The 14,800-nt window shown below is 45.4% G+C and overlaps 1 protein-coding gene across 1 annotated transcript in view; it reads left to right on the top strand.

Moving 5' to 3' along the window:
• The window catches only part of PRKRIP1 (PRKR interacting protein 1), a 78,359-nt gene extending 63,843 nt beyond the window's left edge, over positions 1–14,516 (top strand). The window contains exon 7 of the mRNA XM_069226704.1: positions 13,829–14,516. Coding sequence (XP_069082805.1) covers positions 13,829–13,935 — 107 coding nt within the window. The 3' untranslated portion in view covers positions 13,936–14,516. The remainder of the gene's footprint in view (positions 1–13,828) is intronic.
• Positions 14,517–14,800: the final 284 nt, after the last annotated feature.

The following is a 14,800-nucleotide window of genomic DNA, read 5'->3' as shown; positions in this document are numbered from 1 at the left end:
TAGTGGTCTGTTGCATAGCAATTATACACACTACAGCAAACAGTAGTTGATTGATCAGTGTACCTAGCCATATGTCGTCCCCGGAGAGCATGTGGTTTGTGGATTCTACCCAGTTGTGTCCTAGGTCCCTGGGCCAATAGGCAAGGCAAATCAGTTTGCACCTCATGATATGCCTACACAAACAATCACTCATCTACTGTGTGACACATGGTTCATACTTAATTGTCAGGAGGAGCTGTCAGAACCTAACTCATTCACTTGGCAATGTGACAAGCAGGAATATGCCCTGTACTCACCACCTTGTGGCTGCTATGCTGCCCTCCAAACACCCATCAAGCTCTGGATAGGCCATTGCCAGAATGCGGGCCATTAGAGGGATCATGACCGGCACCCTGCCCACTTTGGGAGGACATCCCCTGCTGGACTGCGGTGATCTTCCAGGCCCAGCGTCTTGAGTCCTCCCACCTTTTCCGCTGCCTGTGGACCCCCAGGGTCCGCACATTCCAGGTGATGGCTCTCCGTAATCCCTTCTTTTGATGGGAGTTGACCTGCATGGATGCAAAAGACAAATCAAGAGATTATTATCACAAATGGTTTTGTCACATACATGTAGGTAACATCAAGCTAGGACTTTTCTCTTTGTCAATACTCCCCAAGTGTGACACATACAAGCCAATAAGTACAGGGACATGACTACAGACATATATCTTTCCATCTGCACACTAACTCACTATCCTGCTCAGGCCCTACAATGAGTAAGCAAGCTTACTGACATCATGTAGCCCATGCTCTAGCAACCTGTACTGTAATATGGGCCACTATGAAACACATCACATATATGTGACTTCTGAAGGGTAAACTCCTTAGGCATGAATGGACCAACACATCTGCACTCTGTGAGAATGACTCACTTCATACAGTCTGTACAGGCAACTGCCAGAGTACAAACTCAAACATTACACATGAGTAGCAATGAAGGGACTGGCATGGTGGGTACAAAAAGTGTCTTACCTATCCATGTAGGAACATGTGCAATAACGAATGCAGACTCATGCCACTTCAGGGGGTGGGGTTCTGTGCTATGTACCTGTACTACTGAGCACTCCTTTGGATAGATGTGTCCAGCCTACAGAGACAGCATCAACAAAGACATGTGTTGTACAGTTTCTACTATGTGACCAAGTTACTGAGTCACATATCATGGCCTCCCGGTAACCAACACACGTTCTGCACTGTGGGACTGTCATTTGTTCAATAAGTCAATACAGGACAAATATGACCTGTGGGAAGCTAACAACAGAGCTGTGGGAGTAAGGGGCCTGTCGTGAGTCAAACACAACCATTGACAATGATGCTAAGTGCACATATGGCTTAGATTAACCCATTTTACCTTTGTACCCATTCCTAATCTTGTCGAAGGAATGAGGCATTCTAGGTAGCATTTGCCACCAGAGCCTCGTATTGGCCACATGACAGGATCTGTTGGGGTACAAGGAGTGGACACAGTGCCACAGTTGCATAGCCATATGACTCTACCCCAGCCTAGTCTAGGTCCCATCCTGAGAGATACATGCGACAGGACCTGATCTCTGCAGGCTGAGCTGACAGAACATAAATGACACTCCATTTCCATCACTTCCATGCATGACAGTACATCATGTAGCCAACATAAATTTGGCATATAGTGTGTGTGGCAACCTAAAGGGCAGAGTGAGTCATGATATGCCTTCCAAACAACAGTTTAGCAAGGGCAGATGTTCTTAGAAATCTCTGTGGCACCATACATATTGCTCACATTACTCTCAACTGACTCTTACAACATGCATACATGGCTCATGCTGTCATGCACATACATGTTGTCTGACATTTACAACAATCATGAGGAAAGAGATGTCAGTGGATGGCAGTAATGTCTCCTCACCTAGTTATGTGCATCCAACACAAGGAGGATCTAGGACCCCAAAACCCTTACACAACACAACGTGACTGAACTTAAAATATGGCACTGGCCACCAATACCTGCACATGGTCCCTCCCATTGATGCCCCACAGATTGCCACAACAGACACATTAGTCAAACTAGCATACATGGCCACATCCTAGCCTGTGAGTAGGAAAAAGGATTGCGAAGTACAGAGAAAACTGTGCACATGAGGTACTTACCTTCTCCTCTGGTGAACCATAGAGTTGTCCATGCAGGGGTAGGACCATCAACTAGCCTCTCCAGCTCCTTTGGAGAAAGGGCAGAATCACTGTTGACTGCTGGATGTGGTATGATTGCTCCCAGAGGTGGTACACAGCAGATCAGGTCATGGAGGTCTTGGCTGGAAGCAGTGTCAGGAGTCAAGTGAATGAATCTGCAGAATATAGCGGTCATGTCCGCCACGTAAGCGGTCATCGCTGGCACAGCCATTGGCCCGCGACCGCTCCTAGCAACAACATCGGCCTATGGCTGTGTCTGCCACGGTTGCAACTGCCTACCACCATGACAAATTCCGCCAGCGGTCATGTGCGGTTCCTAATGTCCAGTGGAGTAGGTCAGGCAGCCGCCATTTTGGCAGCCTGAAATGCTGTATTGAGCTGTTCGATGGCATATGTTGCTGCAGATACACATGTTTGGCACAGTCCGCTGCCTGGTGTTGGGCTCGGAGTATTACAAGTTGTTTTTCTTCGAAGAAGTCTTTTTGGTCACGGGACCGAAGGACTCCTCCCTCTTCGGCTCCATTGCGCATGGGCGTCGACTCCATCTTAGATTGTTTTTTTCCGCTGTCGGGTTCGGACGTATTCCTTTTCGCTCCGTGTTTCGGTTCGGAAAGTTAGTCAGAATCTCGGAAGAAAGCGTCGGTATTGTTCCGTTCGGTATCGGGATAGTTAGGTACATCGACACCGATCATCGGAAGACTTTGGGGTAGCTTCGATTCCCCCATCGGGGCCTGGTCGGCCCGACCGCGTGCTACATCGAAGCCGATGGAACGGACCCCGTTCCGTTTCTGCCCAAAATGTCACAGTAAGTATCCTTATACAGATCAGCACTTGGTCTGTAACTTGTGCTTGTCCCCCGAGCACAAGGAGGATACCTGTGAGGCCTGTCGAGCCTTCCGGTCCAGAAAAACACTCCGGGACCGAAGAGCCAGGCGTCTACAAATGGCGTCCACGCCGACAAAACAACGTTTCGACGACAAAGAGGAAACATTCTCGGTTCCGGAATCAGAATCCGGAGACTCCGACGTCGAACAACAGCAACAAACTGTGAGTAAGACGTCGAAAAGTAAAACCATCGACAAAACGAAAGCCCAGGGGACGCCACTGCCAACAGGCCATGGCTCGACCCATAAAACAGGCGACCCGTCGAAGGCGCCGAAAAAGGGCACGCCCATAGCGAAGACACCCGACTCCGGTCGAGGGACCGCCATGGAGCAACCTCGGAGCCGAGAAAGCGGCTCCGAGAGACAAAGACAAGATACCGGCACCGAAAAACATCGGCACCGAGAATCCATGCCGAAAGGAACAAAAATTCTGTCGGTGCCGAAACCGAAAAAAGATTCTCTCTCGGCGCCGAAAAATACCACACCTTCATCCTACTCAGAGGAACAAGGAATAAGTGGCCAGATGCACAGATTTGGACAAGTGTCGAATCAGACTACACACAAAAGAGACTGTACATCCAGCAAGACACAGGGAAGATATCAACCCTTCCCCCTATAATGAGGAAAAGAAGGATCAGTCTCCTCAAGGATGACGCACAACCACAAGCCAAAGTGGTCAAAAAAGTCACGCCTCCGCCCTCTCCACTACAACAGGCATCGCCGGCACAAACACCGCCACAAATGCACTCACCAGCGCAAACTACCATAAGTCAAGATGATCAGGATCAAGACGCTTGGGACCTATACGACACCCAGTGCCGGACAATGATCCAGATTCATACCCCACAAAGCCGTCACCGCCAGAGGACAGTACCTCATACTCACAACTGGTGGCTAGGGCTGCAGAATTCCACAATGTCCAACTGCATTCAGATCCTATAGAGGATGATTTTTTATTTAACACCCTCTCGGCTACACATAGCCAATATCAATGTCTCCCAATGCTACTGGGGATGTTACGGCACGCAAAACAAATTTTTGAAGAGCCCGTAAAATCAAGAGCCATCACCCCAAGGGTGGATAAAAAATACAAACCACCACCCACAGATCCAGTGTTTATTACTTCGCAGTTACCACCTGACTCCGTAGTAGTAGGGGCAGCTCGCAAAAGAGCAAATTCCCATACATCTGGTGATGCCCCACCTCCGGACAAAGAAAGCAGAAAATTTGATGCGGCAGGGAAAAGAGTAGCATCACAGGCAGCCAACCAGTGGCGCATCGCAAATTCTCAAGCGCTGCTGGCCAGATATGACCGCGCTCACTGGGATGAGATGCAACTTCTCGTAGACCATCTTCCCCAAGAATACCAAAAAAGGGCGCAGCAAATAGTTGAAGAGGGACAAACGATCTCAAACAATCAAATCCGCTCTTCACTGGACGCAGCCGATACTGCAGCGAGAACAGTCAACACTGCTGTCACCATAAGGAGACACGCTTGGCTCCACACTTCAGGCTTCAAACCTGAAATCCAGCAGGCTGTCCTTAATATGCCCTTCAACGAAAAACAACTTTTTGGCCCTGAAGTGGATACAGCCATTGAAAAACTTAAAAAGGACACAGACACGGCCAAGGCCATGGGCGCACTCTACTCCCCGCAGAGCAGAGGCTCTTTCAGAAAAACTCCATTTAGAGGGGGGTTTCGTGGCCAACCCACAGACACCACCAGCCAACAAACAAGAACCACACCATATCAGGGTTCCTTCCAAAGGGGAGGTTTCAGGGGATATAGGGGGGGTCAATTCCCAAGGAGTAGGGGAAGATTCCAGACTCCAAAAACACCTCCACCTAAACAGTGACTTTCAAGTCACGCAACCCCTTCACTCAACACCAGTGGGGGGAAGACTAAGCCAATTCTACCAATCTTGGCAACAGATTACAACAGACAATTGGGTATTAGCAATAATCCAACATGGCTATTGCATAGAATTCCACAACTTCCCACCAAACATCCCCCCCAAAACACGCAAAATGTCACCACAACATTTAGAACTTTTAGGACTAGAAGTTCAAGCACTACTGCAAAAGGATGCAATAGAGTTAGTACCAGTACAACAAAAAAACACAGGAGTTTACTCCCTGTACTTTCTAATTCCAAAAAAACACAAAACATTAAGACCAATATTAGATCTCAGGACACTAAATACCTACATCATATCGGACCATTTTCACATGGTCACACTACAAGACATCATTCCACTGCTCAAACAGCAAGATTACATGACCACATTAGACCTAAAGGATGCGTACTTTCATATACCAATACACCCTTCTCACAGAAAGTACCTACGGTTCGTATTCAAAGGAATACATTACCAATTCAAGGTGTTGCCATTCGGAATAACAACTGCACCAAGAGTGTTCACAAAATGTCTAGCAGTAGTAGCAGCACACATCAGGAGACAACAGATACATGTGTTCCCTTACCTAGACGATTGGCTAATCAAGACCAACACAGTAAAAAAATGCGCAAACGACACCACATTTGTCATACAAACCCTTCACAAACTGGGGTTTTCCATCAACTATACAAAATCACACCTAGAACCGTGTCAAACACAACAATATCTAGGAGCAACCATCAACACATCAAAAGGAATTGCCACTCCAAGTCCACAAAGAGTGCAGGCATTCCACAAGGTAATAAGTGCTATGTTTCCAAACCAAAAGATACAAGCAAAATTTGTGCTAAAACTTCTAGGCATGATGTCATCATGCATAGCCATTGTCCCAAACGCAAGACTACACATGCGACCCTTACAACAGTGTCTAGCATCACAATGGTCACAGGCACAGGGTCAACTTCAAGATCTGGTGTTGGTAGACCGCCAAACATACCTCTCGCTTCTATGGTGGAACAGCAAAAATTTAAACAAAGGGCGGACATTTCAGGACCCAGTGCCTCAATACGTTATAACAACAGATGCTTCCATGACAGGGTGGGGAGCACACCTCAATCACCACAGCATTCAAGGACAATGGGATATACACGAAACAAAATTTCATATCAATTACCTAGAACTGTTAGCAGTATTTCTAGCATTAAAAGCCTTCCAACCCATAATAACACACAAATACATTCTTGTCAAAACAGACAACATGACAACAATGTATTATTTAAACAAACAAGGAGGAACACACTCAACACAATTGTGCCTCCTAACACAAAAAATTTGGCAGTGGCGATTCACAACAACATTCGCCTAATAGCACAATTTATTCCAGGAATACAAAACCAACTAGCAGACAACCTTTCGCGAGACCACCAACAAGTCCACGAATGGGAAATTCACCCCCAAGTTCTGAACAAGTACTTTCAAATTTGGGGAACACCCCAGATAGATTTGTTCGCAACAAAACAAAACTCAAAATGCCAAAACTTCGCATCCAGGTACCCACACCGCGAATCACAAGGCAATGCTCTATGGATGAGTTGGTCAGGGATATTTGCGTACGCTTTTCCCCCTCTCCCTCTCCTTCCATATCTAGTAAACAAGTTGAGTCAAAACCAACTCAAACTCATACTGATAGCACCCACATGGGCAAGACAACCTTGGTATACAACTCTACTAGACCTTTCACTAGTACCGCATGTCAAACTACCCAACAGGCCTGATCTGTTAACACAACACAAACAACAGATCAGGCATCCAAACCCAGCATCATTGAATCTGGCAATTTGGCTCCTGAAATCCTAGAATTCGGACACTTAGACCTCACACAAGAATGCATGGAGGTCATAAAACAAGCTAGAAAACCTTCCACTAGACACTGCTATGCATCTAAGTGGAAAAGATTTGTTTACTACTGCCATGCCAATCAAATACAACCATTACATGCCTCTACTAAAGACATAGTAGGATACTTACTACATTTGCAAAAAGCAAATCTCGCTTTTTCATCTATAAAAATACACCTCGCAGCAATATCTGCTTACCTACAAACTACTCATTCATCGTCTCTATTTAGAATACCAGTTATTAAAGCATTCATGGAAGGGCTAAAAAGAATTATACCACCAAGAACACCACCAGTTCCTTCATGGAATCTTAACATCGTCTTAACAAGACTCATGGGTCCACCTTTTGAACCCATGCATTCCTGTGAAATGCAATATCTAACCTGGAAGGTCGCATTTCTCATTGCAATCACATCCCTCAGAAGAGTAAGTGAAATACAGGCATTTACCATACAAGAACCATTTATTCAAATACACAACAATAAAATAGTTCTAAAAACAAATACAAAATTTCTGCCAAAGGTAATCTCACCATTCCATTTAAATCAAACAGTAGAATTGCCAGTGTTCTTCCCACAACCAAATTCTGTGGCTGAAAGAGCACTACATACATTAGACATCAAAAGAGCACTAATGTATTACATTGACAGAACAAAGCTAATCAGGAAAACAAAACAACTGTTCATAGCTTTTCAAAAACCACACATAGGAAATCCAATCTCTAAACAAGGCATTGCTAGATGGATAGTCAGATGTATTCAAACATGCTATCTTAAAGCCAAAAGAAAATTGCCTATTAAACCAAAGGCACACTCAACCAGAAAGAAAGGTGCTACAATGGCCTTTCTAGGAAACATTCCTATGAGCGAAATATGTAAGGCTGCAACCTGGTCTACGCCTCATACGTTTACTAAACACTACTGTGTAGACGTACTAAATGCACAACAAGCTACAGTGGGCCAAGCTGTACTAAGAACATTATTCCAAACTACTTCAACTCCTACAGGCTAAACCACCGCTTTTAGGGGAGGTAACTGCTTTATAGTCGATGCCAAACATGTGTATCTGCAGCAACATATGCCATCGAACTGAAAATGTCACTTACCCAGTGTACATCTGTTCGTGGCATTAGTCGCTGCAGATTCACATGTACCCTCCCACCTCCCCGGGAAGCCTGTAGCCGTTTAGAAGTAGATCATAAATCTTAAACATCTGAACATTTGTAAATAATTATTATAAACTCTTAACGTACATACATATTCACTCCATTGCATGGGCACTATTTATACCAAACAACTCCATCCTCACCCTCTGCGGGGAAAACAATCTAAGATGGAGTCGACGCCCATGCGCAATGGAGCCGAAGAGGGAGGAGTCCTTCGGTCCCGTGACCAAAAAGACTTCTTCGAAGAAAAACAACTTGTAATACTCCGAGCCCAACACCAGGCAGCGGACTGTGCCAAACATGTGAATCTGCAGCGACTAATGCCACGAACAGATGTACACTGGGTAAGTGACATTTTCATTATAAACTGCGCCACACATCCAAAATTTATATTTGACCTCACAAACATGCTTAACCTTTCTTGCCATGTAGGACCTACTCCTCAAATACTATTGTAGTATGTTGCAGGGCACAGATGACATTTAACAGTGGGGCACAGTCTACCCCCACTGACGGTCATTTGGCGGTAGGAATAGCCAGTCACATTTCAAGGGGTGATTGTGTTTCACATCTTTGACTCTGATCCATATACATGTTGTGGGCACGTGTAGAAAACCATGGGGGTTACATGTGACCCCTTGTGCTATTTGCAGATGTGATGTGGACTGGTTGCCATGTCTATCGATTTAGAAATGCCTTGTCACATGATATCTTTGACATGCATCATTTATGTTGCTGTAGACACAGTAAAGAATGTTAGAAATCATGTCGGACGTAGGTACGCAGAGAGAGGGAGGATGCAACAACTTCCTGTCTACCTTCCACTGCCAGACCTTCAGACCATGGAAGAACGCCACATTATCCTTCTTTACTGTCTGAATAGGCAAACAATAGTGGACTTATGTCGTCAGTTAGAGCCAGATCTGATGCCCGCTATTAGTTATCCAACCTGCATACCATCCCTTGTACAAGTCATGTCAGTATTGCACTTCCTAGCCACAGGGTTCTTTCAACATACAGTGGCTTTATCAGCTGGCCTTTCCCAACCTATGTTCAGTTTGGTGTTGAAGGATGTACTCTCAGCAATGTTGAAACACCTGGACAGCTACATCCAGTTTCCCGACGTCAGGATTTAGCCCAGGTGAAGGCTGTCTTTTATGGTTTTGCACGCATCCCACATGTGGTGGGGGCCATTGATGGCACACATGTTGGCTTGGTCCCACCGGAGGCCAATGAACAAGTATACCACAACAGAAAGAACTTCCATTCCATCAACATGCAAGTTGTCTGTTTGGCAGGCCTCCACATTTCACAGGTCTGTGCCTGTTATCCGGATTCAGCCCATGATTCCTTCATAATATGGAACAGCACCATACCCCAGCTGATGTCACAACTAGGGGTGGACGATGAACTCCACTCCGTTGGCCGAGTTTATGAAGGTTTGACACTTCCCGCTCCAAGCAGAGCACAGAGTTCGGCAAAAAAACTCTGCTAGCTGTCAGTGGAGCGAAGTTCACCGGCGCGCTGCTCACCCACCCCTTTTGTCTCCTGCCATTAGTTTTACAGTAGGTACGTTTTGACGTAGTGTTGTAGAGTCTCTACTGGCCTACTGGTAAATTTCTTGGACTGTCAGTCAGGAGGCTGAAGGTTCAAATCCGGGTGATAGAACATTTATGTCTTTTTTCCATCTACATCTGTGGAATGAAAGTCATATAAAAAATAAATCAAGATGTGTTACTGTGTGATGGCCCTTTGTGCCACCAAATTAAATTGCACCTGTGCGGGCTAGCGTTTAGGCCTTTTCTGAAAAATATCAATGCACTGACAGCCTTTGTGAACCGAGTGTGCCTGCTCCATCAGCAGCTTTCATGTATACATGCATTTCCTGATGGAAGTCCATCTGCAACTGCTTCATTTCCTGGAGTTCAGCAAGTACATTGCCCATCACGCCTTGGGACTCCTGGTAGACCCCCAAGATGTGACTGATGGTGTCCTGACCAGGAGAAGCCCCAGTGGCCTCACCCTGCTGGTCCACAGCATCCCTTCCACGCACCCTACCCCCACAGCCCTGTACCCTTGCCACAGGGTGCCCCCTCCAACTGGTTCCTGGACCATCATTTTCAGAGGTGGTGTGCTGCGACTCAGGGTCCTGGACTGGGGGACACAAGATGGTTGACACTGTCCTAGGGACACAGGTTGGGGGGGGGGCACATGGTTGTCCGTGATATGGAGGCAACCGATCTGAGAGATGATGTAGTGGCCACAGTGAGACTCACTGTTGATGTCGGACCAGGTTGTCCAGATGGGCCAGAACAGTCCTCCACGTCCAAATGTCCAGGAGTATCTTCATCGCTGAGGGCTTCATTCATAGGGGTAGTGGCAGTATCTTCTGTGGGCTCTATGTGGCCAGTGGCAGCTCGACCTGTTAATGTGAAACATACAATGTTACTGGTTGTATTGTGACATCTACCTCCAAACGTTTACAGTGACATTTCGCAAAGACCTTGTATATATTTGATTTGCAGGTAATCTTATTGTGACGGGTACACATGGTATTGGCTGTATTTACATGACATTTGTGAAATATGCCAGATCTCCTTGCCTGAAACAGCAACTGAGATGTGCAAAACATTGTCCTTGGGGTGGTGGCCTGAGAATGTTATCTTGCCACCAGTGCAGGCAGGCTAAACAGTGGCTAGGCAAGCTAGATTTTTGGCACTAGGCCTAGTCGAATTTGATACAGGCAGGCCCAGGAGTTTGAAGTATATGCAACAATAATCATCATGTGGTTACTGCAGAACTAATGTGTCTGCTGCCCATACCAATTGGGTCTTGCAACCAGAAGCCTTAGAACTACTTGTTGCACACACTGGGCTAGCTTTCCTTTCTGTCCTCAATAGTTTCATCTTGGGTTAGCAGGTCAAGATGGAGCTAGGTAGCCAGAAACATCTCAGAGTTGGGAATGATCTGTATCCTGGTCACTCCCAGATGAGTAAACCTCCAATGTGACTTAGTAGGCAGGGGTATTTGAGCAAGTGACCACTGGTGTGGTGTTTTGAGTTGGGGAAACAGTGTCTCCTTAGAGTTACAGTGATGTCACTGGCTCTACTGCACACACTTAACAATTGTTATGCTCCCAGGTGTGTAGAGTTCATCTGGGGGTTCTCTACTAGATAGATGTGGGCAAATGAAAGTGGTTTTGTTGTTGGAGTTAGGGAAACAGGGCCAATCTGAGATTTGCATTCTGGTCACTCCCTCTACTTACCACCATTTTTCCTATGGTATCCTCCCAGGTGAGTGTACTTCAATTGGGATTTCACAGACATGGCTGTTTGGGCTTCTGGAACCTGGGTTTGTGTCTGCAGTGAGAGATACAGAGCCTCCTGGCCTTAGTAGTCATGTCAGTCCCTCTACTGCACACAATTTACAAATTGTATCCTCACATCTGAGTAAACTTGCATTGTGACTTGCCAAACTGGGCTCTTTGATCAAAAGTACACTGTTATGGTGTTTGGAGTCAGAGAAACAGTGCCCCCTGTGAGGTGCAGTCATGTTATTCCCTCTACTACCCACACTTGACAAATAGTATCCTCCCAGGTGAGTAAAGTTCATTTGGGAGTTGACAAACCGGGGGTTTTGGACAATGGAACACTGTGCTGGTGTTTGGAGGTCTGGAAACAGTGCCTCCTGGGATCTGCAGTCCTGTCACTGTCTCTACTACACACACTATACAAACGTTATGCCCCCAGGTGAGTAAACTTCATTTGCAAGTTACCAAACCAGGGTATTTGGAGAGGATGACACTGTGCTGGTGGTTGGGGTAACAGTGTCAGAGCCTCCTGAGATTTGCATTCATGTAAGTCCCTTTACTATACACACACCATCCATACGTTGTCCCCCTAGGTCAGTACACTTCATTTGTGAGTTGGCAAACAAGGGTATATGGGCAAGTAAACTCTGTGCTGGTGTTCGGGGTTACAAAAACAATGCCTATTGGACTTTACAATCATGCCACTCTCTCTACTATGCACATTTGCCAAATGGTATACTTCCAGATGAGTAAACTTCATTTGAGAGTTCACTAATAGGTGTATTTGGGCAAGTGAACACTGGTCAGGTGTTTGGTTTTGAGAAACAGGGTCAGTCGGGCTTTACAGTCGTGTCACTCCCTCTGCTTCCCAACAGTTAGCCCACGGTATCATCCCAGGTGAGTACACTTCAATTGTGAGTTCACAAACAGGAGTATTTGAAGAAGATGACACTGTGCTGGTGGTTGGAGTCATTATAACAGCGCCTCCTGGGAGTTGTAGTCATGTCAGTCCCTGTACTATACACACTTGACAAATGTTATCCTTCCAGATACATACACTTCCTTTGGGAGCTAACAAACAACTGTATTTGGAGAAGAAAACAATGATCTGGTGGTTTGAGTAACAGTAACCATGCCCCCCTCCTCCTCCCCCCCCCCCCCCCCCCCCCCAGTGAGTACACTTCAATTGTGAGTTGCCAAACAGGGGTCTTTGGACAAATGAGCACTGGGCTGGTGAGTTGAGTGACTATAAAGGTGGCATAAGGTGAGCAGTGAGCATAAGTGACTGCATTTTTGTGATATTTGTTATGTTGTGACTTACCAGACTCCACTCCCCGAGGTATTCCTGTCAACCCCTCAGGATGGCCAGTACCTTCTCCTTCCAGGGAAAGAGTATTAATTGGGCTCTGGGGGGAGGGCCACCGCCAGTCCTCTTGGCCTGCAGCTGGGGAACGTACCTTACCCCTGAAAACATATCCTGTACTAAACATATCATCTATTCAAATAAGCTAATCATGTATGTAAATGGATAAAATAAAGAGCTGAATGACCAGGAATGGGCCAACCAGCTACACAAAACAATCTGAGATATTAGGGAAGAGAATTGTTTGATTGTTTGTCCCTTGTCAATATATTGCATACATGACCTCACTAAATGAATTCTAGTATCAAGAGTGTTGGAGTTCATCAAAACCCTTTTTTGACAACGACACACTAAGTTGTATCCACAAGTCACAACCACCAGTTTCAGTGTAAGACAACTCTACCCACACTGTTCGCTGGCCCTCCTTTCTACTGCTCGAAGGAGCGTGTACTGTACTTCTTTCACATTCCTTTTACGTTACTCAAACGCTTGGCCCATGCAACATTTGGGCATTTCTTTGGCCCTCACACACCATGTCCAGTTCTTCTGACAGATACCACAATTCTCCAACCACTTGTGCAGGTGTTCCGTTCAGCAGCTGCTCCAGGACAAGGCAACCTCAGTATGATGCCACACCAGTAGCAATTGTGTGTAGTACAACATTAGATACATTTACTTCATTAATCTATTCAAGCCATTCACATTCTTTATTATGCCCCTTTACATGACCACAATCTTTACCACAATAGAGGCAAGATTAATTTGAATATATATATATTTGGTGACATTTAGAGATCTATTATGTGCGTGACCAAAAAAAAAAAAAAAAACTTCTTGTAGGCTTACAGAAAAGCATTTCTCTCCTTTATCAGTAGTAAGTACGTTTGGGAAGTAGGTCATTAATGACTAACCCAGGGTCAATATCAACCTAATTGAATTCAAAGCCATCCCCACTGGGCTTGCAGCTGCTCTTTTCTGCCTACATGCTTCAACCCACTCAGAAGCTGTAATACCTCTTTCAGATGATGTTTCAGACTATATATATATATATATAATTTTATATGTATACAGCTCTTCATACCATAAACCCCTCTTGTGTTTCTTTCAGATTCTAGTGAATCCCAGGAGGAACAGCATAGCGAGGAGGAGAAACCTGACTCTGAAGCAGAAGAGAAGGAAGCCGATCAGCCCAGCTTTGTTATTGGGGGAAGGTGATGAACTGCTGGTGGCAAACATTGGTCAGTTTTCCAAGACGATATGATCACAAACGATTTTGGAATTAAAACGAAGCACCTTGGATTACAGTTGCATCGAAATTGCATCTTGCATAATGTACGGGCAGGTGACTGGGCTGACATTTTTTTGGACAAGCAACCAACTGGTATTGGTGGTTTTCTTGATTAGGGTGCAGTTCTGAACCCTGCACAGGAGCACTAGCCAGGCCAATCTCGTGGGCTTTGGAGGTGCTCAGCTGTACTGGCAGAATTCCTGATCAGAATTCCTTTATTGTGTTAATAAAAAAGATAGTTTCCCTTTTTTGTACAAAATGGCATTTGCGTAATCGAGTCCAGCCTTTCAGTCCATTTTCTACAGACTAAGGGCCATATGTACCAACGCATTTTCCCACAGACATAGAATGGGTAAAACCCTTTGATACATCTGGCCCCAAGTACTTAGAAATCTGCCAAACTTCAGTTATGACTTGGAGCTGTACAGCAACAATATATTGTTTGCTTTCAAAGCGTGTTCCATCAAAAAGACAAATAAAATTGTTGCCGATCGTTTTAAAAACAAAAGTTTTCGCTGTGCTTTGTTATGAATGCTCTGTCGTTCTCCTGTTGTGTTTCAGTCGATGACAGCTGAGGCAACATAAAGAGATGGATCTTCACACCATATCAGTAAGAACACTACTTTCAGTCCTGGACTTGTCTGACAACATAATGTATTATGTACAAAATTATTGGTAGTTCCATAGATTACCCCCCTTCTTAGAATGTAATGGTATAGATAGTCCAATAAAACGTGTAACCTCGGTAGAGCTGCTGGCTTTAGTACCCCATAGTACCTGTGAGCGAACCCG

The sequence above is a fragment of the Pleurodeles waltl genome, chromosome 3_2 (genome assembly GCF_031143425.1).
Source record: "Pleurodeles waltl isolate 20211129_DDA chromosome 3_2, aPleWal1.hap1.20221129, whole genome shotgun sequence".
In the NCBI taxonomy this organism is placed as follows: Eukaryota; Metazoa; Chordata; class Amphibia; order Caudata; family Salamandridae; genus Pleurodeles; species Pleurodeles waltl.
The sequence above is the reverse complement of the archived record's forward strand: the minus strand, read 5'-3'. Positions and strand labels throughout refer to the sequence as shown.